This window comes from Oryza brachyantha, chromosome 8 (genome assembly GCF_000231095.2).
Source record: "Oryza brachyantha chromosome 8, ObraRS2, whole genome shotgun sequence".
NCBI lineage: Eukaryota > Viridiplantae > Streptophyta > Magnoliopsida > Poales > Poaceae > Oryza > Oryza brachyantha.
In genome coordinates, this window is record NC_023170.2 from 16374565 (window position 1) to 16400492 (window position 25928).

At 41.2% G+C, this 25928-nt stretch overlaps 2 protein-coding genes across 2 annotated transcripts; one reads left to right on the top strand and one right to left on the bottom strand.

Moving 5' to 3' along the window:
- Window positions 1–7364: 7364 nt before the first annotated feature.
- Window positions 7365–15246, top strand: LOC102703713 (type II inositol polyphosphate 5-phosphatase 15-like). The gene is made up of 11 exons (XM_006660239.3): window positions 7365–8204; window positions 9526–9778; window positions 9868–10672; window positions 11228–11352; window positions 11479–11563; window positions 11894–12047; window positions 12148–12185; window positions 12284–12551; window positions 12703–12826; window positions 12945–13305; window positions 14456–15246. The coding sequence occupies exons 1-11, from the start codon at window positions 7388–7390 to the stop codon at window positions 14843–14845; spliced, it is 3420 nt and encodes a 1139-aa protein (XP_006660302.2). The 5' UTR covers window positions 7365–7387; the 3' UTR covers window positions 14846–15246.
- Window positions 15247–17305: 2059 nt separating this feature from the next.
- Window positions 17306–19808, bottom strand: LOC102718295 (cytochrome b561 and DOMON domain-containing protein At4g12980-like). Its single transcript, XM_040526939.1, has 3 exons — window positions 19067–19808; window positions 17942–18196; window positions 17306–17831 (listed from the first exon to the last, which is right to left on the bottom strand). Exons 1-3 carry the CDS (start codon window positions 19682–19684, stop codon window positions 17532–17534), a joined length of 1173 nt encoding a protein of 390 aa, XP_040382873.1. The 5' UTR covers window positions 19685–19808; the 3' UTR covers window positions 17306–17531.
- Window positions 19809–25928: the final 6120 nt, after the last annotated feature.

Below are 25928 nucleotides of genomic sequence, written 5' to 3' on the forward strand. Positions count from 1 at the left end.
GCGAGCGCGGGGCGAGGAGATGGCGGGAGGTGTCGGCGCCCGGGCAACACCGGAGACGGGGACGGGCGCGTTGTTGCTAATTCCGATGAGGATGGGGAAGGCTGTTCGGGCGCCGCGACGAAGGCCAAGCTCGCCGGCGCATCCGCCCCAAGCAGCCAAGCCTGTGCCAGCTGCCGTTCCACTGCCGCCCAAGTTCGCGCCCAGTGTGATCGCCTCCCCGTGCCCACACCCGAGCTCGCCGATGCGCAGCCGCCGACCTCGATGGAGAGAGGAGAGTGTGGGTTTTTTGTGTTCTTATTAGGCTGACAGATGGGCCCCATGAATTTTTTAATCTATTTTTTGCTGACTAGGATGCCACATCAGCGAAACCACCCTCCAATACTGTCCAGGGACCTGAATTGAACGGTTTTTGTAGCATCGAGGGCGAACATTTCTGGTATTACGGTTGAGGGACGATTTTGATACTTCGTGACAACTTGAGGGACCAAAAGTGAACTTATTCCTTGAGAGTTCCAAATGGGCCTTAATTCGTCGCCACGTTCAAATTTTGATGTTTTTTGTTCGATTGTTTTTTTGGTCATGAGGTTCAGTGGAAAAAATTTCAAATCGAGTCCACATGCTTGCAAAGTGTTCTCGGAAAGTCACGTAAGTACCACCGTTGACTTTTTGACATATGTTTAACAATTTGTTTTATTCGAAAAAATTTAAGTCATGTTTAAAATACTTGTAATGGTAAAACAAATCGTAACAAAATAAATAAATGATAATTACGATAATTTTATAAACATGATAAAATGGTTAACCATATATCGAAAAGTCCACGATCCACCACCATGCTAAGTCTCAAATGTCAAATTGGAAGCTCCCATCATTTCCGAAAGGAAAAAAAATTGCCATGAGGTCACATACCCGATAACAGGTGATTTTTTTATTTTTTAAACCATTTTAATAAATAATTTTATTTCTAAACATCGGAGAAAAATATTTTCACCAGATGAACCTTTTAGCCACGCCACTAACATTCGCGTGGCAAGATAACGCTACCACAGAGAGTTTTGGTATGGCAGGCTTGCTACGCCAGTGTCGCCGGCGTGGCAAGACCATGCTGTCACGCCTGTGTCGGTGGTGTGGCAAGCCTGTCACACCAAATACCCTGAGTGACAGCGTTATCTTGCAACGTCACCAATACCTGCGTGGTCAAAAAGTTCATTTGATGAAACAAATTTGTCCAAGATTTAGTAATAAAATTATTTCTTAAAAAGTTTTAAAAAATAAAAAAATTCATAACAGATGAAGATAGGAGAGACATGCCAAGAAGAATGACAACGTAGATTCCATGGAACAGTGTCAGGTAGCTCTAACTGCTGTCATGATGAAGAAGCAGCTCATGACTTATGCCTACCTGCATGCCAGTATATCAAATCCACTCCAAAAAATTTAAAACTAAGCATAAACACTATCAAATCCACTAACGCCAAATGAAAATTTGGCAGCTCTCATAATAATTTCCAACTAACCTATCATTTCCAACCAAAAAAAATAGAAAGATGCCATGAGGTCATGGACTCGCAGCAGATGAACACAAAATATATAGACTAAGGACGTTATTACTGTTCAAAAACAAATATATAAAATAAACTATATGATAAAAAGCATAAAATCAACTTTAAAATTAAGTCGTTGTTTATTCATACTTAGGCTAAGTATTATTGTAATTTAGATTATTGAGTATGATTATTGTAAGTTGAGGTAGGTAATGGTTGACATTGTGGGTAATTAACTTAAATACCCAATGGTAGTAGATCTTTAGCTATCTAATAATATGTAAAATGCATCCTTGAGGAGTTTTTAGATTATGGTAATCTGTACGGTATATTAACATAATAATAAGTTATCACAACAATCTAATTATTTGTTTCAGATTAATTATATAATCTAGATCACAATAATCATACATCGAAATAAACAGTGGCTAAGTTCTAAATTTTAATTTTTGGATAAATCGCTGCCAAAACATAAGGTCCGCGGACCATGGAGGAAGAAGGAGCTTCATACATATTGCTACCTGCCAGTTTAAGTAAGTAGGGACATATCGAATTCAGTACAACACAATTAAAATTAAGTATCAACACCATCCAATCCAACCACACGATCTCAATTAATTGGACAATACGATTAGTCTAATCGGATCATCACCCTGAGCCCCGAAGATTAGGCACACGGTTTATTTATCCTCCCTGCTCGTTGTGCCAATGTCATCACTCATCGGCCATCACCGACCTTAATTAATTGCTCTATTTATTTATCACATGAACTATTCGTTCGGGCAAGTTCGGTTGGACACGAAAACGAGCAGGAGATCACGAATTGCCTCTTCCGATCAAAGCCAAGATACAGTATCAATCATCTCCCTGTTTTTTTTGTTGAGATAGAGATACTGTTTTGATTTGACTTGTTGGATTAAGGAATAGTGTTGCATTTTGACTTGATAGGCAGATGAAGGTAGTACTCTGTAAAGGATCAGGATTTTCTGTAGTCAGAGAAGTGATGCTATTGTCACTAACAAGTGGGCCCAATGAACCTTGGACCTACCTATCAGTGACAAAAGCCCTAGTGGTAGCTATCAAGAACAAGTACATTGAGTGCACGTACGTAATGCAGTAGTCTTGCACAGCGTTTATACAATCATGGTCAACTAATACTGCTCCAGCAATGCTCATCTTTATTTTTTTTCTTATTCTTATTATAAATTAAAATTTAATTCTTTAATCTTTAATTTGGATTTGATTTAAAGTTTTTTATCATACTTTATTTTTCAGCATTTGCTTTTAAATCTTTAAGAACACGTATATTAAATTTTTATTAAAAATATTTATTGTTTACAGATATAATATTTGGACTTTTTAGAAAAAAAAGATAAGGGCCTTACATAGCCTTATTTTTATTTTATTATGGACTTGGGATTTTATTAGTACTATATTTTTAAGCTATTGAGCATTATGTGTCTAAAAAATAAACTATATAATGTTTTTTGTTCAGCATTTTAAAAGAAAATGGGTAGTAGTAAACTAGCATAGTTGTTTATAACCTTACATAACTATTTATAATTTAGATAATCCAAAAAAAAACTAAGATTATGTGACACCTGATAGCCAATGAAACGACGCCACGTCATCGGCGAGGTGAGGTGAGGTCATCAGCGTGCGGAGCGAGGCGGAGTCGAGAAAAGTCAAAAGCCGTTACGAGGCGGTGGCGGGGTGGGCCCCCACCGCGCGCGACGCGATTGGTCCCCCGCGACGCCAGGTGTCTCTGGTAGTTGGGGGCCGCTCCACCCACCTCGCCGTACGTCTCGCGACCTCGCCGGCGCCGCCGCCGTTTGTCTCCTCCGCCGCCGCCGCCGCCGGCCGCCGCCGACGAACTCGCGAGCGATTTTCACACGCTTGCAGGTCTAACGACTATACAAGTTCGGATGCTACATAGGAGTGCAGATTATGATATGGTTTGGCCGGTCGGCAGAATTGCTGTTCAGCTTTCGGCCTACCTAGCTACTGACTACTGTTACCTCAGACAGCTGGTCAGTAGAGTGTTTGGCTGTCCTAAAACTAGATTTTGAGTTCTTGTCTTCTCCTGGTCAAAAAAAAAGAGTTCTTGTCTTCTTGAGAGTTCAGCCTATTCATTGATAAGCAAGCTCAAGGTCATAATGCTCGATTAGTGTTGTGTTATTTAAGACAGTTGAGATTTTAGGATCGAAGGATTATTTCAATTTCATTTTAGTTTTTTGAAGATATAAACGGCTAAATTAATAAATGAAAAGTGAAACTTTACATATAATATTTTTCTGTGAAATGCACAAGGTAGGATTTGCTGGTTTTCAGAAAAACAATGTAGGATTTGCCGACTTTGCCGCAGCACTGTTAAGGCGTGGCTGAACTTTGCTTCTGCTCGACGCTTGTCTTCTTTTGTGCCTCTTCCATTCGGCTCTCAGGCAATAGTACACAGATTGCTTGACCATCCAACACAACCGAATCAAATATTTCAGTGCCTTGTCAAGTGGAATTATCATGCTCACCCACTCTGTCTGACGCTTCTGAGGTGGTGTTTAGTTTGCAAAAAAAATTTGTAAAAACATCACATCAAGTTTTTGATACATATTTAAAGTGTTAAACGTAGTCTAATTATTACAAAACAAATTTCAGATTCCGGCTGGAAACCACGGGACGAATTTTTTGAGCCTAATTAATCCGTCATTAGCATATATTGGTTACTGTAGCACTTATGGCTAATCACTTTCTAATTAGGCTCAAAAGATTCGTCTAAGATTTCTTCCGTAACTGTGCAATTAGTTTTTTGAGCCTAATTAATCCGTCATTAGCATATATTGGTTACTGTAGCACTTATGGCTAATCACTTTCTAATTAGGCTCAAAAGATTTGTCTTAAGATTTCTTCTGTAACTGTGCAATTAGTTTTTTGATTTATCCATGTTTAATGCTTTATTTAGGTGTCTAAAAATTCGATGTGATGTTTTTGGAAAAAAATTTTGGGAACTAAACAAGGCCTGAATCGACAAAAAACGTTTTGGAGACAAACGAAAATTTTATTTTTTCCCTTCAGACTGAGGCCTTGTTTAGTTTAAAAATTTTTTCCAAAAACATCACATCAAATTTTTGGACACATAAATAAAGCATTAAATATAGATAAACCAAAAAACTAATTGCACAGTTATGGAAGAAATCTTGAGACGAGTCTTTTGAGCCTAATTAGTCCATGATTAGCCATAAGTGCTACCGTAAACAACATGTATTAATGACGGATTAATTAGGCTCAAAAGATTCGTCTCATGGTTTTTAGGCTAGCCGTGAAATTCGTCATTCGTATCAAAAACCCCTTCCGACATTCGGGCAAACGTTCGATGTGATGTTTTTGCCCAAAAATTTTAACACCTAAACACCACCTGATTGAAGTGAGTGCGCTGTACGAATCAATCATCGCTCAATAATTTTGCACGATCGCATCACAGATCGGGGCTGCATGCAGCATCATCCTCATATCACCACAACGTCACACTCGCAGCTTCACAGATGTACAAACAACAGCTTCTTCATCAGTGACACTGTCAGTATAACAGTAAATCTGAAAACCACAACACAAGACGAGAGGACATCGAGTGACCTGAAACGAAGATCTTGATCACGGCGATGGCGACTGAAGAGAAAAGCTGATGCCCAGTGCGCCTGGCCACTCGTTCACTGCCTGCCTCCTCGAGTGCTCTGCTCATGACGCAAACGCAAGTATGCCATGTGAGACTCTCCTGCCTCTTGTTCTTTCCTAGATAAAGGATTAATTAAAACCTGGCCTCTATATTCGTTAAGAGTATTTTTTTACGAGGTCGTTGTATCCAACTATATATATATATATATATATATGACCTTTTTAAACTAAAATTTTAGCCGTTTAAATAATTTAATCTGTATAGATATTTAAACTTAAAAGCCTAGATATTGTTCGTGCAACTACAACTAACCATTGCCTCCTGTGCTGCAGGAGTACGCTGGAAGCGAAGAGCGAGCGATGCTTTTGAGCTCTGAATTAAGGAGAATTTGCCTTTCCTTGCTCATGGAGGCAACCTTAATGGCGATTGTTTAATTGCTCTTTAATGGTGGTCGGCGCCTGCTGCTTGATTTCCAACCAGAGGCGACTTTGGTGTGGGCGGTTAGATTAGTGGAGGCAGGATCACCAAGAAGATGCAACCATTCTTTATCCAGATTTAGAGGGCGATTGTTTGTTTTTTCCTTTGAAAATAATATATCTGCAAACAAAAGATGATTTGTAAATAAAACTTTTATATACATATTCGTAGTGGTCTAAAAGTATAAACTAAAAATAAACTCCAAATTTAGAGTTTAAAATTTAAATTTTAACGTATAAACATAAACAGCAGCAAAAAAAAAACGTTGGTGTTAAGTTCGATTATCCCGAACTATGGGCAACCGAAAGCACTCTACTGTCACCACACAATTGCCCCTGCCGTCCCTCTCCTGCGAGATGTGCTGCCTAGACACGGTCCAAGAAACCTTCACATGAGCGAGATTGTCGGGAACTGAACGCAGCTTGACAGTGTCAATTCTTGGATGGATCATGCTAGGGGTTGTTTAGTTTGAAAAAAATTTTGTAAAAATATCACATCAAAACTTTAAACACATATTTGAAGTATTAAACTTAGTCTAGTTACAAAACAAATTTCAGATTCCGCCTGAAAACCGCGAGACGAATCTTTTAGTCTAATTAATTCGTCATTAGCACATGTTAGTTACTGTAGCACTTATGGCTAATCACGTCTTAATGTAATTAGTTTTAATGTTTATATATATTTAATGTTTTATTTAGATGTCTAAAAATTCGATGGGACTTTTTTGGAAAAAAATTTTGGGAACTAAACGGTCTTAGTAGTGCTAGATTCAACATGTGTCATTATCCCAAGTAAAATCGAGTTTAAGCAGCACGATTTGACTTGCTTGATTTGAGGTGTCGACAGATACAGGTTGTGCGTATGTACTTCTTCTGTCGTAAGACAAATCATACCCGATACTCCATCCGGTCATACATCGTTTCATCTTTTTCGAAAAAAAAAAGGTTCAGTGGGAAATCTGAAACTTTAATCACCGATAACGTCTCAGATGCTTAGTTTCAAAGCAAAATTAATGATATACATAAATTTACATTAAAACTTAACAGGCATAATATTATAACCCTATTAGTTGATTTTATAAACTTCTACGTTTTAAGTTTGAGCGGATATGAACTAAACATCAACTCTTAAATATACATAGGTTGAGTTTGAGGGTGATGGAAGCCGTAACAAACTTGAAAATGGATTTTGTTAGAATTTTGAACGTAACTTTTTTATATAATTTTTTATAAAAAAATAATATTTAATTGTTCGGGAAGCTAGAGTAGTTTTTTGATAAAAGGAAACGAAAATGGCTGCAGAATGGACTCGGCTCCATTTGGAAAACCGTTGCTTTCAGCCTTTTTCAGAAGCAAATACATCCAGCCGGCCTGACCTGAGCTCTGCCGCCGCCGTTTCCGACGTCGCGGCGAGGGCGGCGACGGAGGAAGGAAGGAAGGAGAAGGCGTGGAGGAGCTTCGTCTCCCTCCGCCTCCACGTCTGTGGCTATCACACTGCCCGGCCGTGGTCCCGATCCACGACGACGCAGCATCCACCCATATAAACCCCCCTTTCTCCTCTCGCCATCGACTTCGCCTTCAGCTTCAGCTTCAGCTTCCCTTCCCTCCACGGCGCGCTCGCTCGCTCTATCTATCTGCGTCGGCGGCGGCATCGGTTCCGCGGCGCGGAGGCGCCCTTTGGGTTGGGAGTGGCGGCTGGGATGGACTCGGACGACGAGGCGGTCGCCGCCGTGGAGCGGGCGGGAGAGGCGGTGCGGAAGCGCGCGTCGTCGTACGGCCAGCCGGCGACGCGGGACGCGGCGCTCGGGGTTGGGTTCGGCGCGCGTAGCGTCGTCGACGACGCCTCCGTGGGGCGCCAGTACGGCGGCGACGACTCGTACTACGAGCACCACCAGCACTGTCGCCAGAGCGAGCCGGCTTACTTCGCCGGGGTTGGCGGCGTGGGCGGCGGCGCGGTGGCGCTGGAGCGGGCAGTGTCGGAGGGCGGAGGGTGGGGTGCCGGCAGGGGAAGGGCGTTGCCGGAGTTCGTTGGCGAGGGCGGGGGCAAGGGCGTCTTCCGCGTGCCGCTCCGCGCGGCCATGCACCCGGGCCGCCCGCCGCCGCTCGAGGTGCGGCCCCACCCGCTGCGGGAGACGCAGGTGGGCTCCTTCCTCCGGACGCTGGCGTGCGAGCCGCGGCGCCGGCAGCTCTGGGCGGGCTCCGAGTCCGGCGTCCGCGTGTGGGGGCTCGACGAGGTGTTCGTCGGGTGCGGCGCCGGGGCGCGCCGCGGCGACGAGGAGAGCGCGCCCTTCAGGGAGTCCGCGCCCGTGCATCCCGTGCTCTGCATCGAGGTGGACGGCGCGAACGGGCTGGTGTGGACGGGCCACAAGGATGGGGGGATCAGGTCGTGGCGCATGGACCTCGCCGCGGCGGCGCCAGGCGACGGCGGCGGCGACGATGCACTGTTGTTCGAGGAGGCCCTGACGTGGCAGGCATACAGCCGTACGCCCGTGCTCTCCATGGTCATCACATCTTACGGTGAGAAGCTTGATCGTCTCAATCACTTCTATTTTTCATTGAATGTTTGAGTACAAGCAAATTACGGTAGGAATCAAAGTGAGCTGCGGGCGTAATGTGGCAATGGCATTCCTTGCTGTCTAAAAATGCAAAAAATGTTTTTAGCTAATGAAATGCTTAATTCAGCGGAGTTTAATTGACTGATTGTCACTTTATCAGTGCGTTAGCAATTACAGTATATACTGAAGCGGGAATAACATTTTTTTGGGATCTGAGGAATATCACTTCTTTTGCAAATGGAAAAGGTTGAACAGTGACCTAGTTTTTTTTTTATGTTCTGTATGAGATGTAGACATCCATAAATGTAATATAAGTGTTGTAAGTTTTTGTTTAAGAGTTTTACTCCCATTCTTACTTTTGTACCTACCTCGAGGTACCGGTACCTCGCGGTACCAAATCGTTTTTGATCGTTGGATCTAACAGTGCACATCCTACTTAGCTAGATCCAATGGTGATCCAATGGTGAGAAGCGATTTGGTACCTCGAAGTACAAAAGGAAGGATGGGAGTAAAACTCTTTGTCTAATGGTAGGCTCCCATCGTTTCGCTATTTCTCCCAAAGAGCGAACCAACTTATTTGCAATGGAGAAATAATTTGCGGATAAAATTTTTACATACGTGTTCATTGAAATTCAAAAGCAAATGTTGTAAAATAAAACACGATGAAAAAACCACAAGATCGACTCCAAAATTAAATTTTAAAATTCAAATTTTTGGTTTATAAGCAATTGCAACTGCGAAAAGATGGGAGCCATAGTCTTCCGTTATCTTTTGAACTAGGTGGTATGCATGAATGTAGTTGCTTGGACGCTTTTCTCACTTTCTCTTTAACTAAAAGTAGAGAAGTTTTGGCATGTATAAGTAACACCTTAAAAACATCTTCCAGTTTTCATAAACAATAGGATTGGCCTGTGAAATGTTTAACTCTTTTACCCTAGAGAACTTTATCGAATAATCCAAATAAATCCATTTTATTCCTGAAATATTATGATCCTGTATGCTAATAATTGAAGTCTGAAAGTTCACTTGTCTTTTAGTTGTATACCACGTGAAAAGCCTACTTAAAAAGATGCTTTATGGTCGTTCCTTTTAAAACTTAAATATCAGCTATTTTGGTTGCTTTTTTGCATTCAGTCGTTCTCAATGGCTGAACCATTCGTTCTTAGTTATATGGCATTAAGGCATCTCTTCTGCTCCATACAAGAGTTAAATTTCACAATATCCACTAAAGAGGTAGAAAGTTAGGCAAAAATGATGTGTTTCATTTTAATATCTCGAAACAGGTGAAATATGGTCAGGATCCGAAGGGGGTGTTATAAAGGCATGGCCCTGGGACGTCATTGCTAACTCCCTCTCACTAACACCAGAAGAAAAACATACGGCTGCTTTACGGATTGAAAGGTCATATATTGACCTTAGGAACAATGCAACAGCTGGCAACATATCTTCGTTCCCTGCTGCTGATGTGAAACACATGCTTGCTGACCATTCCCTGGCAAAAGTTTGGACTTTAACTAGCATGGCATTTGCTGTTTGGTATGCTTTCATAAAATAAATTGCATTATCCTTGAGTTCATTGGCGCACTCAAAGTTAGGAACTAATTTTGCTGATGTTCTTCCTGTAGGGATGCGAGAACGAGGGAGCTGTTAAAAGTTTTTGACATGGACGGCCAAGTTGAATCAGCTCGGCTAGAGGCACCCATGATGCCAGAACAATTTATAGAGGAAGAAATCAGAGCAAAACCCATGAAGAAGGACAAACCGCAGAGCTCTTTCACATTTTTCCAGAAATCAAGGAATGCCCTGATGGGAGCAGCTGGTGCAGTGCGCAGAGTTGCTACAAAAGGGACATTTGTTGAAGATAACCGCCGAATAGAAACAGTGGCTCAAACAATGAATGGAACGGTTTGGTCAGGCTGCACAGATGGTTTTATCATTCTGTGGGATGGAAATGGGAGTCGACTACATGAATTCCAGCATCATTGTTCTTCTGTTCAGTGCATGAAGGCACTTGGAGAAAGGGTGTGGGTGGGCTATGCCAGTGGCATTATTCAAGTCATGGATGTTGAAGGTAACCTTCTGGCAGAATGGACTGGGCATAGCTGTCCAGTCATAGAAATGGCTATTGGTGGTTCTTATGTCTTTACTCTTGCTCATCATGGTGGTATTCGTGGATGGCCTCTAGCATCCCCTGGCCCTCTAGACGATATTCTGCGAACTGAATTGTCAAACAGGGAGTTGTCGTATAGAAGACTAGAGAACATTAAAATGCTTGTTGGTACTTGGAATGTTGGTCAGGAGAAAGCATCTTATGAATCACTTTTTTCATGGTTGGGTGGTGCATTTTCTGATGTTGACTTGGTGGTGGTTGGCCTACAAGAGGTCGAGATGGGTGCTGGCGTTCTTGCCATGGCTGCAGCGAAAGAAAGCGTAAGATACCTTCCATTTCATTGTTTTCTTTTCAGTTCAACCAAGCAGAAGCAGCTATTATTGAGATAGGTAAATAGGTTACTAACGAGAACAATAAGAATACTTCTACATTAAAAATGTTGCAGTTTAAGTATATAGCTGAACATTAACTTGTATTATTTTTTATAACATCATTAAGGGCATGCTTGCTTTTCTGACAAAAATGATTGTACTATGTTATATTTTAATTCTTCTCCTTCTTGTTTAATCTCTATCACTCATATTTTTAGATAACGGATAAAATCTGGCCTCTATACTGCTAGAAGCATTTCATGTTCCTAAGCATAAGGGTTCAATCTAGTGCTCTAGTTGCAGATTACACTTTTACAGTTTTTTGTGAGAAGGCGCAAGAGAACTGTGTATTTTTCTGTTAGTATATAAAATGACGAATACTGAAACTGAAGTTAACAGTTGCTTTTCACAGTTGACAGCACTCGGTTATTTCCTGTACATGTACCATTCCTCTTATGTGAGGTTTGAGCACTTTATTCAATATTTCTTGCTTTGTGGCCTTAGGTAGGGCTTGAGGGCAGTGCTAATGGTCAATGGTGGATAGAGAATATTGGCAAGACCCTTGATGAGGGGATATCCTTCCACCGAGTTGGTTCAAGGCAGCTGGCTGGATTACTTATTGCTGCATGGTACTGGTTTATCTTAAAACCATTTCTTAGTGACACATTTTTCTGTTATTATATATTTATTGTTTTTTGCACCTTCATACTTTTCTCATATGATATGTATGGCATGAACATCATGATAATTTCAAGGGCAAGGAAGGACCTTAAGCCTCATGTTGGTGATGTTGATGCCGCTGCAGTGCCATGTGGTTTTGGGCGTGCTATTGGCAACAAGGTACATGATTGTCAAAAATATATTTGTTCTTTAACATATCATATGTGCGCTATACCGCTGGAAATTTCATTCAGACAAAGAACATTATACTGGTGTGATCAATATCATAGGATACTCAAAAATGTTTTTCTTCACATACTTCAACTAGAAACAATTTGTGAGCGTGCAATGGTTAGACCATTAGAGGTGGAAGTGTGCAGCTGCAGTCTGCCAGGAGAAACTCTCAATTATTTAGAAATATATAGGATTCATGAGTTACTTTTATACAAAGTAATTCTCTATTTTTCTTTCCTGTTTTCATTGAATAATGATATATCATTCTTCTTGCAGGGTGGTGTCGGGTTAAGAATTAGAGTCTATGATCGCAGGATCTGTTTTGTGAACAATCATTTTGCTGCACATCTAGAAAATGTTAGCCGTCGTAATGCTGACTTTGATCATATCTATCGAACAATGACTTTCAATAAACCTCATGGATCTGCAGGTAGTCATTCTCAACTTTTATATTTCAAGTGTATTTATTGTTTAAATAGTTTGTTGTAAATGAATTCTATAACATTCTTTTATTTGTGTTTGCTCTACAGCTTCTGCTACATCTGTTCAACTGCATAAAACCGTGAACGTATGTAACTGCTGAACTGAATTGCAGAAAAATATCCAACGTACCTCGTTTTTCATGGAACAAAGAATAAATATTTATAGCTATTGTCATAATGGCAGGCCAATGGTAATCAGGTTGACGAAGATATGCCTGAGATGGCAGAAGCTGATATGGTTGTATTTCTTGGTGATTTCAACTACCGACTTTATGGTATCACCTATGATGAAGCAAGAGACATGGTCTCTCAAAGGAGTTTCGACTGGCTTAGAGAAAGGGACCAACTTCAAGCAGAAATGAAGTCAGGAAAAGTTTTTCAAGGAATGCGTGAAGGTTTGATCAGATTTCCTCCGACTTACAAATTCCAGAGACACCTACCAGGTCTTGCAGGTATGGTTTGTTTTTACTTTTGATGTTAACGGCACCTCCATAATTTAAAAGGTTCCAGTGCTGTCACAATATTCAAATGTTCTGTTTTATGTGCTCATTAAAATGATGCAATTGCTTTGGATCTAATTTTTCTGCACCAAAAACAATGTAGGATATGACTCGGGTGAGAAGAAGAGAATACCTGCTTGGTGTGACAGAATATTGTATCGAGATAGCCGTGGTGTATTAACAGCAGAATGCTCATTAGAATGCCCTGTTGTTGCTAAAATTACGTCGTAAGATTCTACAACTTATCACTCTTTTTGAAAAGGAGAATCTACCACACATTTTGTTTTCTCTTAAGCATAGTCACGCCGTCATACATAATTTGCTGTCTGATTGCTCTTCTGTTAGATATGAAGCTTGCATGGATGTCACAGATAGTGATCATAAACCAGTGAGGTGTGCATTTAGTGTTGATATTGCAAGGGTGGATGAGTTTATAAGAAGGCAGGAGTATGGAAAAATACTCGAATCTGACAAAAGATTACGCAATTTACTACCGGAGTCCCATTTTGTTCCAGACACTATAATCAGCACAAATAACATAATTTTGGAAAATCAAGAACAAGTTGTCCTTCGGATAACTAATGATTGTCAAAGAGACAAGGCTGCTTTTGAAATCCTGTGTGAAAGCCAGTCAATCACCAAGCAGGATGGAACTAAATCTGAGTTTCCTCCAAGGGCATCCTTTGGCTTGCCACTTTGGCTTGAGGTATTCCTTAATCTGTTCATTTGTTTATTCCTGTATTCCTTTTCTTTGTCTTTTGTCTACTCTTAAACCTCATTGTATTTTTCCCTTATTAAGAAAAAAGAAAACCCATAGTGTATGGATTGCATGTGTCATTCAGCCCAAAAACCCCAAATAGTTGTCATCTTGGATTAGGTTCAAACAATTTTTGGCTTGTAGCGAACCTACAAGGCTACAATTCTTATCCTACTTCTGTTACAGAGTAGGCGACACTATCAGTTGTTTGTTCTATTTCTACCTATAGTATTGACCATTCTTCAGCTTGTATGACAGAAAGACTGTTGAGTTCAAAACCATAGAAATTTTCTCCATTACATATTCAGTTTTCAATGCCTCAAATGTAGCTCATAAATATAGGAGATACCTTTTCAATTCTATAATACAAACTGGACAACCATGGAACCTCTATTTTACTTCTATGACTTGATACCTTTTCTATTAATTTGACTCCAACGGTCCAACCTTTTCTGAGAACTATACCAGGCTTTCTTTCATTATGAATAAGCAAACTGAAAGAAAAAGAACACAAAAGCAAATGAGATGAACCACAGTTTCAATGGCCTTGTACCAAGATAGTCATGGATGGGCTCAGGTTTGGTTTCATGTATTATGTTCTAGTAGTCCAATTAGGGTAGCTCTTTTGTGGTTATATATTTGGTAAAAATCTATACCAATCTATGCATGAGTTGATAGACAAGTTCATATATGTCAGTTCCTCGGTGCATAAATGAGTACAGTATTTATACTATGTGTAATACTGAAAAAGGCGTGTGTAACATAAAAAGAATATTTAGCTTTTGTTCAACTAAAAACCGTAATGCCTCATTTGGATGAGCGCAAATCCTGGTCCATCCACTTCTATGGGCTAGGATTTTAGCTCAAATTCCTAAACCCATACATGTGGATGGGCTGCCATTTAGTCCATCCAAAATAGGCCTAAACTGGTTGGATCTCAGTGGAATTGCTGACTGACCACTTTGTCACAACAGACAAGAACAGCTGCTACCACTAACCATTCATAGCAAAGTGCTCCATCATCTCGTATGATCTCCATCTTGCTTTTAACAACATCGATATTTTTAATTTAATCCTTCATCGTGCTATGTTTCTACAGGTTGAACCGTCAGCTGGTCTCATTGAACCTGGGGAAACAATGGAAGTTACTGTGCACCATGAAGACTTCTACACCAAAGAAGTATTTGTCAATGGAGTACTGCAAAATAGTTGGTGTGAAGTCACCAGAGATAAGGAGGCTGTTCTTTTGGTCAATGTAACAGGTAGCACCTCAACTGAAACCATTACACACAGGATCAATGTCAGGCATTGCTGCTCAGTGATTTCTGCGCCCCCGCCCATGGATCCATTGTATATTACAACCCCGTCCATTGATGCTCTAACGGGAGAAGTGTCTACAAGTTCCAAGAAGAACCCATCGAATTATTTGCAACGCTCTGATTTTAAGCAGTTCGGCAGCTCAGAGGTGCATGACTTGTGCCCTTTGTGAAACGTGTAAAAAATAGTCTTTTTTTTGGTTGAGTTCTGTATAGGAATTGAATCTTAGATTACTTAGCGAAGGGAGAAGGGCTCAAATGTTAATTCTGTACATATTCACCACTGACTTCTCGCCATTCATTGCATAACAGAAGAAAGGAAATGAGTGCGTAGTCACAAAATATATACTGTAGTTTTTTTTCCTCATCTTTTTTTTTTTTCAATTTCTTTTGACAGAGGGCACATGGTGCTACACAGAATTCTTTAGAGGTAGAATACAGAAAAAGTTATTGCGAGTCTTTTTCTTTCAGAAGTTGTTGAGAGTTGTGACTGATCAACATTACAATTTTACTTCAGTGAATCATTCCGGGTCTTCGTTTACTTCATTTTGCAGCAATGGTAATTGTGATTTGTGTGGGCTATGTCCTTTGTTAACAAGATTCCAATCTGCCTGAAAGCATCCAGACAAGCATTTTTTATTCTTCTTGTTTTTCCTTTCTTCCACAAACTAATATTCTGGCAGTTCAACAAATACCTGCTTTGCAGAATTGTTGGGAACTTGATAGAACCATCCAAGCTGTCTGCTGTTGAGAATGTGATGCGTGGAGTTAGTTGATGCTTTGCTCCTACTGCACTCATGCACTGTTCAACTACAGCTCAACGAGAATTGCTTCCTTCCATAAAGCAGCAAAAAGCTTTTTGTTCTGGCATGCATCAAACATCCTGATCCATGAGTCTCTTTTGATGCTTGTTGGTCACTTCAGCGGCTGAACATTTTTTTTCAGGCCTAATACAGCTCAACTCTCCTTCTGACCTGAAAGTTGTTTCAGAGATGGATGCAGTTCCCAAATCTTGTACTACCTACTCAACTGAAGGAGACCACTCAAAAAATTCTGGTTGAGCTAGATGGAAGTTGAGCCAAGCTCAAGCGAAACTGACTTTGCAAGAACCCTATTCAGTGATGGGTCATACTCAACTCAACCAAACTGTTTGGTAGCTTTGACAATCTGATGGAATTTTGGTTTGAACATGACTAGGGGATAGAAAATTGAAAGGGCAGAGAGTTGAAAGCTACATGACGTTTAGGTTCAGTGATGCAAAGTGGCCAAAATCTTATGGACCAATTTGTCATCTAGGTTTAATGATGCAGAGATTTGGTATAATTTGGCTTCTACCTGATTTTTCTGCAGCTTAATAATAGTTCAGAAAGTACAGTGCAGCAGTAGTTGAGTTTGGCCAAAGCTCACTTAGGAGTTTGTGTCACTCCAATGATCAGGCATTTATGTTGTGGATCCACTACTGCTGGAAACCCTTTTGGACAGTTTTGGTGAAGTCATGTACTAATTTAGTTTTTTGAGTTGGTAGGTGTTTACCAGTGAGTTCAAAGACCATCTGGAAAGTGAGGCTTCTGGAACTGATCTGCACATCTTGAGCACTACTAATAATAATAATATCAATGATTCATCGTCTTTATATCTATTTTGTATAGTTGTAGAGTCAATGATTCATCAGCTTTACACTTATACTAATCATGATCGGTTTAGCTGAACGAGGTGCGTCAGAATTCGCCAAATGTTGCAGTCAAAAATGCAGTTTTTACCACCTAACCATAGCATATTAGCATCATGGCAACACAAGGGTTTATCGTTTGGTTAGTGGATTAGTGCCAGATTAGCATGATCGCTAGAACACGCGCTGGGGACTCACACGAGGTTGTTGCTGCGATCTGTGCGATCAGCTGGAGGCATCTCTGATGTCACAGATCTTGCCAAGATGGTTGCTTTCTGTACTTTTGATATGGTTTGCCACAACATCTCCCCTTTCTTTTCTCCTAATTGCAAGCAAGAAAGTTGTGAACTGACCTGCACTAAATCACGCGCCACAAACTCTCTCTCTGTTCAGTCGTCTTAAATGAGTTTGAGTGAACCACACTCTCTACTGTACTACTACTATTCTTTCTGTATAGTCGCTCTCCTGCGGTCCTACATGGACCAGTTGGCACGAAAAGCTTGAATTGTTCAGTTGTCTCTCTATGTAAATCAGACAAACTTGCTCTTAACATCGCCCATACTTTCATGACATTTCAGGAGGCCGATAAACTTGGTGTTTGCATGTAAACAATTTTTTAGATGGACTGTTTGCATCTTCTAGAAATATGCAGCTCTTCTGAAGCTAACTGAAGAACCAGATGGCCAAACATTTTGCTGCCTTGCCACTGGAACAAAGTGAAATCTGACATCACTTATCACTTCCTTCAGCTTCTTGAATGAACAATACGAAAAACACATGGCAAATGGAGTATTCAGTACCCTTCCTGCTTGCTAGGCGGCTACGTGCATCAACCTTTCTAGAGAGATCATGCTCCCACTAGCAAGCATTGCATGCATCTTTAATATTTCTTCTCTGATTCACCAACCACTGGGGGCACCTTGCCAAACTTTTCCAAAAGGAACATTTGTAATGGCACCAAGAACACACAAAGTGGATGATCAACTCAGCAATTCAGAAACAGAACAAAAATCAAACAAGCTGTACCGGCATCTCTCATCTCCAGTATAATGTGCAGTATACACATATCTATCGAACAAAAGAAGAGATGCCAAGATCACAAGGCCTAATCCTATAAGCATACACATCCCTGAATATAGTCTCCTGATTATATAAGTAAGGATCATAGGGCCCTCCAGCCTCTACATGGATCACATTGAGAGTGGCAAGTGGCCGTTTGATGCGCCATTGTAGGCCTTGTCATCTTCCTTCCTCCGCTGCAAGACAATTGTCCATGTAACAACTTCAAGGATCACGGCAATGCCACCCAAGATGCTGATCGCAATGATGTAGCCGGTCTTCCACTTCTGTTCCACCTGCAAGATGGACATCCCCTTGAAGATGTTGATGATGCCCAGGATGATGATAGTGTAACCGACTGAGTGGTGATACGCGTTCCAGTAAACACGGTATTTGTGATCCTTCTTGGGCCTCAGGAAGAGCGCAAAGACCTGGACGGAAGATTGTACATAAAACAATCAGTCTGATAGTACAATTGCACAAATAGGCCTGAATTTTGTGCAGATAAAGAGCCGATAACAATGTGTGCAATAGAACATACCTGCAGGGTACCAAGTGCAAATACTGCGATCCCGATGTTCCTGTGAACCGAATAGGTGATTCCCTTGGACAGGTTCCCTAGATGAATACCAGTTGCCCAGCCAGAAACTCCCACACCATAACCAATCAGCTGGCAAGCTACGTGAAGGTAGAACCACGCAGGATCGGCAGATTTGAATGTCTTGAGATATCTAGCAAATATGGCTCCCATGGGAAGTAGAAGACCCCAGCTCACAGCATTCAGGATTCCATGCGTCTACACACAAGAAAAAAGAAAGAAAGTTTAACCAAACTAGTAATACATCATAATAATATTAGAATGCTCAAGCAATGTGTGAATATGAATCAACATGAACAAAACTACACCTTTTTGTTTTGTAGCAAAAAATTGACCGCTCTATTAGAACAATACACATCCCTATTCTCTACTGAACTTGCATGGCGTATTGACTATGTATTCATCAACAAGTACACAAATCCATGCTGAAGTCTAACAATTACTCCTAGGCAAGAAAATTGCAATCCGTAAGAATGGAAAATCAGTGTATGGTACGGAAGCAAAGAACGCATTTCCACACACATAAAAAGTCAAGAAACGCCATCTTCCGTACAGATTAACGCGGCTGAAAGTCTGAAATGAATCGGAAGTCGAAATCATTTCCAACTAACCAGGACACGATAGTCAAACCTATGTATAACCATTCGAGCATTTCACATGGCAACAGGAGGAGGCAAGATTATTTTAACCAAGCAATTAGAAAAGTGTTGTCTTTCTTTGGTTTCAATTTTCAACTCTACCACTACTTCAAATTAAGTTGACTCATCATACCAGTAACGCTTCAGGCTTCAGTAAACACTACTGTTGCTCATTTCTAAAGCCACAAAAAAACAAGAGAGCGTTTGCTAAAAAAAAGGTGTAAACTTTACACAGGAAATTCGCCGTGATTTTAGGTTTTGGATTTGAGTGCCCTGGAGGAAATGGAATTCGAGCTTTGAAAAATTACTCCCTTTTCTTGCCAGGGATGACTAATTTCTACGATTTTGATTTCAGTATTACGAATTCAAGAAACGAGCGACGCTTAACGCAAACAGGTACTAGTAGACGTTAAGATTGAAGAGTGCTCACATTTTTCTTCCTGAGGAGGCTGCCGCCGGCGCTGGAGGAGGTGGCGGCGCCGGTGACCAGGTTGAGCTTCCCCGTCGCCGCCTTGTTGTCGTTGCCCATGTCGTGCGGCATCATGTTCCCGCCGGAGACCGGCCCCACCTGCCAGACCTGGTTCACCTCCCCCGTGCCGTTCTGCAGCGTGAGCGTCCCGAACAGCCTGACCCGGCCGTCGCTGCCGGCCTCGGCGGCGAGGTCGGCCGTCGGGTACTTGAGCTTCCCCGGCGCGCCGAGCGCGTACGTCTCGATGTCGAACGTCTGGACCTCGTACCCGCCGCCCTTGGGCAGCGCGACGAGCGCCTGCGTGCCGGCCATGCCGCTCCCGGTGGGGTTAAGCCCCCACGCCACCCACCCGCCCGGCGACGGCGGCGCGGCCACGAACGCCACGGACAGCGACGACGCCGCGGCGTCGTAGGTCCAGTGCACGGCGGCGCCCAGGCGGGGCAGGTCGCTGCACGCCCGGTACACCCGGTTGTTGGTGAACCTCTCCGCCGCACAACCCCCTCCCGCTGCCGCCACACGCGCCGGCGCCCCCGCCGCCGCCACGAGCAGCGACGCCAAGAAGACGCCGAGCACGGACATGGTGGTTCAGGTTCTTGCCTCCAAGAAGAGGGGATCCAGGCAAGCAAAGGACTGCACCTGCAAGGCCAGGTGGTTGGGTTCAGAGAGAGAGAGAGAGAGAGGGAGAGGGAGAGAACAGCGGGGTGGGAGGTGGGTGGAGGTGGCGCGGTTAATAAGGAGGAGGAGGCGGAGGAGGAAGAAGGACACGTGGATGCGTGTGATTGGGCCGGCATTGACGCGGTCTGAGGTTGGTTTCCAGGAAGGTTTTCTTTGCACGTTGCCTTTTTGGCGTCCACGTTCACCGGTTCTAATGTAAATTAAACCTGCCGTTTAATCCCCTACTAATCGATATTAAGTACCATTCATAATAAGCCCATGTTGAACCAAAGCATTTGTACAGAAATTTTGTAAAATTCAAATCATATGGGTAGCCCGTTCCCGAATAGTTCAAGCGAGTTTTAGTTTTGTCCATGGCGTTTTTGTTTTATTTTATCTAGAATGCACCATGCACGTATATTAGAAAAATGTTAACGAGAGCTCTAATCTCCTAAAAAACCTCATATGAGTGTCTCTCATATCATATTCTTGTGTTTTTCATACTATCTACTTAGGTTGGTCTTTGTATTTTTGTGTGTTTTGTGATTCTCTTTTTACTCTTTTATTTCTTAAAATCATTTCTTAAAATCATGTGTTTTTTCTATTCATCTGCTAGGTTGATGTTAGAGTCCCCTCTTTTAGAGTTCTAGCGAGTGAGTTTGATGTTACTACTATAAAAGTGATGAGTTGATGATACTGGAGAGAGCAAGCACATCAGGAATGACAGGGCCATCATCTTGTACTGTTTTGCTGATTTGCTTCACAATGAGACAATTAATCAGCACATCACTTGGGAGGAGGCTCAAGTGAACCCCACAGAAACGGTGGTACCACTACCAGTATCTCAATCAATCACCCACTCAGCCTTCATTCCATATTTTCTTTTTTTTTTCTTCCTTCTAGAATAACTCCAGCATCCAGTACAGAGTGCCCATCGAAGGGAGTCAAATGCAATATCACCGATCTATCTGTCCATCCATCTATGGCTGCTGCAGATGAGATGGCTAGCGTTGCCCAGACGAGATCTCCGCCTTGAATCTTGGCACGTGATACAAAATCCCCCCAGTTCGATCCAGGAAGATGGATGGTTGTTGTGGGCTTTTTCTTTTTCCAAGGGTATAACTCAGAGCACACGAACGCACACCACTCTTACATCACACCACACGTATACACACACATGCGTATCCCTATCATACGCTTATACGCTTAGGATTTTAGATGCGCACATGTATAAGGGAAAAAATTCCCGGACAAGATGTGCAAGTTGCGATCCCAGGGATTGAACTCACGTGAGCACAGCTAGCAACCCGCGCAAAGCTCGGTTCTCGTTGTGGGATTGTGACCAGGTTTTATTTACCCCTTTTAACTCACAGTTACCTACCATCTACTATCTTTGATCTACAATATAAATATTTTTTTATATTTGAATCATGTTTCACGATATAAGCATGTCTAGTCCTATTCGCAGCCCGTCCATCATATTTAATTTAAAGTTTTTTTATTCTATCCCACATTTATCCTCCCACAACCATACATTTTTTTATTTATTAATAGGTATTAAAGGATTTTATTCATAGTCTTAATCCATAGTAAATAACGTAAAAGCATTTATATTTTAGGATGTAGGGGTACAACGATAAGAGCCCGTCGACATCCATCGAGTTTGAAACAAATGTAAGATTCAAATGGGTAAGCTATACCCTTGCTATAGCCATGGCTTATCATATTATACGATTATCTCACGGTTATCGTGTTACAACCTTATTCAAGCACAAGCAAAACCGCTTATTAACGATTAAAAAATAGTTTGCCGGTAATATTTTTTACATACTTGTTCTTATCGATTTAAATACAACTCCAGGAAAATAAACTGTGATTAAAAAAACTTAAAATCAACTCTAAGTTTAAGTTTAAAAATTTAAATTTTGGCTTATACGTTATAAACATACGAACTTACTCAGTGCATGTGGCCCGGGGGTTGGTGAAAGTGAAGCACGCGCATCGCCGGCCGTCGCGTTGGTCAACCCATGTCCGACTCTGGAGCTTCTCCGGCGCGCGGTGGGTCGGTGGCGGAAGGAGGAAGAAGATGACACCCAGTCACCACACCACACATGCATGGGATCGAGTTAACACCGATGGTAACCTTGTGAGATCGAGTTAATTAACTGGTTAATTAATGGCGATGGTTGATCGATTTGGGAGGGGTTGGTCAGCTACAGCCTGCAGATGGTTGGACTGTCACTGGCCGATGATGGATGCCACTGGAGAGAGGTTTCGTCCATTCAATGTTTGTAGGTTACCAGACGCCCTCCTTAATGGCTCACCGGCTCTGTGCTGCTGCTGCTTCTCAGGTCTTTGTTTACTTTCCAAAATTTTTCAAAAACATCACATCAAATCTTTGGACATCTAAATAAAGCATTAAATATAGTTAAATTAAAAAACTAATTGCACAGTTACGGAAGAAATCTTAAGACGAATCTTTTGAGCCTAATTAGAAAGTGATTAGCCATAAGTACTATAGTCTCGAAAACTAATGTGCTAATGACGGATTAATTAGGCTCGAAAAATTCGTCTCGCGGTTTTCAGCCGGAATCTGAAATTTGTTTTGTAATTAGACTACGTTTAATACTTCAAATATGTATTCGAAAACTTGACGTGATGTTTTTGCAAAACAAATTTTAAACTAAACACCATCTCAGTGTCCCACAGATGAAAAAACGATCATCACTTTATTTGGGAACGGGAGCCTCTAGCTTAAAATCAGGGGACACATGTGAACCCGTGTCTCATACATGATAGGGTCCACATGTCAACCTCAATGTCTCTCCGACTTTTAAGTCGGAGGAACCTCTTTTATTTACTTCAGGCATAGCTTGTCATAGCTTGTCAGACAGTAGGAAAGGAGAACTTTTACTGTACAATATATTAAAATTATATATTGGTGGTATGAACGAGTGTAGGTTTAAATTCTATTATAAAATTAAAAAGATGTTATTGTAGTAATTCAGCTCCAATCCAACTGCGAAATCATTTTGATTTCGACATACCTAACATTAAATCAATCCACATTGAGAGACTGTGGTGTATGTGGCCGCAACATGTACCGTAGGGAATATCATAAAAGAGATAATTTAGACTCTCAAAATTTATAATGTAGTCTAGTTAAGTGAAAAATAAATTAATTTGTACCTTTAAATCATTTATAATGGTCACATATAATGCCAGTACTATACTTGTACCTTCGCCCCCAAAATAAGATTACTTTTAGGCATCCTAGTTCATTATAAAATAAGTATATCTTTAGAGTAATCAATGCATTAGAGTTTGGGAAGATGAGAAATAAATGCTTTGAGAATTGATAAAACAGGTGATAGTTGTATTGAGATTTAATAAAGTAGAGGGCACTTTAATCTTATAATCGTTATATTAGTACGTATGTGACGAGCGAAAAATAAAGTTATTCTGTAACGGACAAAGTATATTTCCAAATGAAAAAAGGGAGAAAAAAAAGAAAAGGCAGCCGTGAAAGGAGCAAATAAGAGGAGAGCGACGGAAAGAGCATCCAGCCATCGAATGCAAACAATGGGTCTCTGTTGCATGCATGAACAGAACAAAACCCCGCGTCGCCCGCCCGTGGAGCACGTCGTTGGCCGTCCGGATTCACACTTGGCCATGCCGTCGATGGCCCGCTCGATGCTCCCGAGGGTTGTTTGTTTCTCGAGGCCAAAGATTAGCTCCTAGACATATTAGATGTTTAGACACTTATTATAAATAGTAAATATAGTTTATTAATAAAATCCATTTATAATTTTAGGCTAATTCGTGAGACGAATCTAATGAGCCAAATTAATCTATTATTAGCCTATGTGATGCTAAGTAAACATTTGCTAATTATGAATTAATTAGGCTCATTAGATTCATCTCGTGGATTAGTACTCATTTATAAAATTATTTTTTATTAGTGTATATTTAACTTTAAATTAGTGTTCAAACATCCGATATGACATGAGGCTAACAAGTTTAGCCAACCGCTTCACATCTAGCTCCCATTGCATGCGAATGATAGAGAAAAAACAATACGATGGCATTGGAAGAATCTCGGTCGTATGTTCTGAGATCGATGGCTATGAATTATCTGATAGAGTGATTTATTATAACACCGTTCAGCATGTTTGCTACCATGTTTCACCGTTTTCCTTCTATGTTTTACTGTTCTAGCCTGCCATTGCTTCGTAATGTTAGGTGACCCGGATCTCTCCTTCCTTACTTCCACCGCAAATCGCAATTTGCCTTGGGTGCAGGTCCTGTAGTTACTGTCGTCCATACGATATGGGGTCCACTTGTCAGCAATCCTTGTCCGTTCGCTTCCCCGTGTAGTCCCCGTGACCACAACGATGAACAGTGCCGCATGAGTGTGTTGCCTAAGCGATAATGGTCAAAAATTATCAGGATCTGTAGTATGTATACGGAAAGAATACCCGACAATCATATCTATCAATTTAATTATTTGATGTTAAATATAATATAATCGCTGAAAGAACATATATAAATTAAAATATAAGCTATAAATAAATAGTCTATTTAAAGAGTTTCTGGTAGTCGTAGAATCTCTCAAACCCCCCTCCCTAAACCAGTTTAGATTCTTATCCATATTGAGAGAATATATAATTATAAAAAATTGTAAAACAAACTAGAATCTAGTAGCTGAAAATTCCATTATTTTTGAAACCTAAGAAACTCCTAACTTCTTGCCAGGAGTTTTACACCCTAAATAGGAAAATTAAATAAAAGACTAGCAGTTTTAAAAAAAAAAATGGTAAATTGATCGAGAATTCCCGTCACGTCCCGTCGTTCCCAAGCCGAAAGCGATGTGGTGGTGTGCTTTGACAGGGACGGGGTCCGATGACGTCACGGTGACGGTTGCGTGACGTCGCGCTTGCCAAACACAGGGGACAACTTTCTTTAAATAAAAAAAAAACCTTCTTGCTGGCTTTTACTACTCCAGTCTGCTGACTTGTCGCTTTCTGCGATTAAGCTTTTACTGCTCAATTGATTCGCATGTGAGATTATTTATAATTAAAAATTAATTTACGGATGAAATTTCTCTATATGTGGTCTCATCTTTGTAACAACAAATGACGTATAATAAACCATGAAAAAAACCCTAAAATCTACTTCAATTTTAAAATTTAAATTTTTATATTATAAGTATAAGCAAACGCGCTCTCATCGTTAACACCTGAAAATCAAACCAGCCACTTCTGTTCATGTAATCGCTGTCTCGACATCCCCAGGCTGCCAAGGATGCAACCAAGATCACAAGTTCAGAACAGGAAGTGCTAGCCGCCAGCAATTGCAAGTTCAGAACAGGGCAATGCATCGTCGTTGACAGAACACAGCCATGGAGAAATTTCATGAGAACCCCATGTTTGTGAGAGCTCGTCAGTCAAACTGCCGTCCTGTTCAATCTGAAACTCGACGAAAATGGCAGCTATCGTGTTGCATGGTTTCAAATTTGTTCAACCTGTCGTACTCGGTTTGGTCCTACATGCCACGGAAAATCCTTGACATGGATGAATTTTCCTGCTGAATTTGTACCGGACAGTTCATGCTCTGACCGTGTGGAAGCCCCGGCCACAAAACTTATGACCACTTGCTCTGTAGACGTACGACAAACGCAAAGTAGTTCTTGCTGAAACTCATTCTGAATTCCTGGTTTTGTGCTCTAATTACTGTGACAATTTGAATTCCATGTGAAATTTCTGAACTTTCATGCCGGTGTTCAAGCTGGTAGTTGCTGATGTTGCAGTGACAACTCCTAACAGCATTGGAAGAGAAATGTACTGTTCAGTAATCAATCCAACCTTGGTCACAGCGTGTGTAAACAAATTTAAAAATGCCTAAATAAGATTCATCAAAGTCTTAAATGTGTAAGCATTTATTAAGTGTTACAGCACAAGTTTGTTGACTTGGGCATTACTACCTGGAGAAAATTGGTGTGGTTCACTTGCAGAATTACTGCAGCCGAACAAAAGGTCTTCCAGTTTTTCTCTCATCCACATGGAAGTTGGAGCATAAATATAGAATAAATATGTTACGAGGAGAAAATTAGTGGCTTTGAATCTTTCATCGCCCCATCAACGGTCAACCATGTCAGTTGACTTGAATT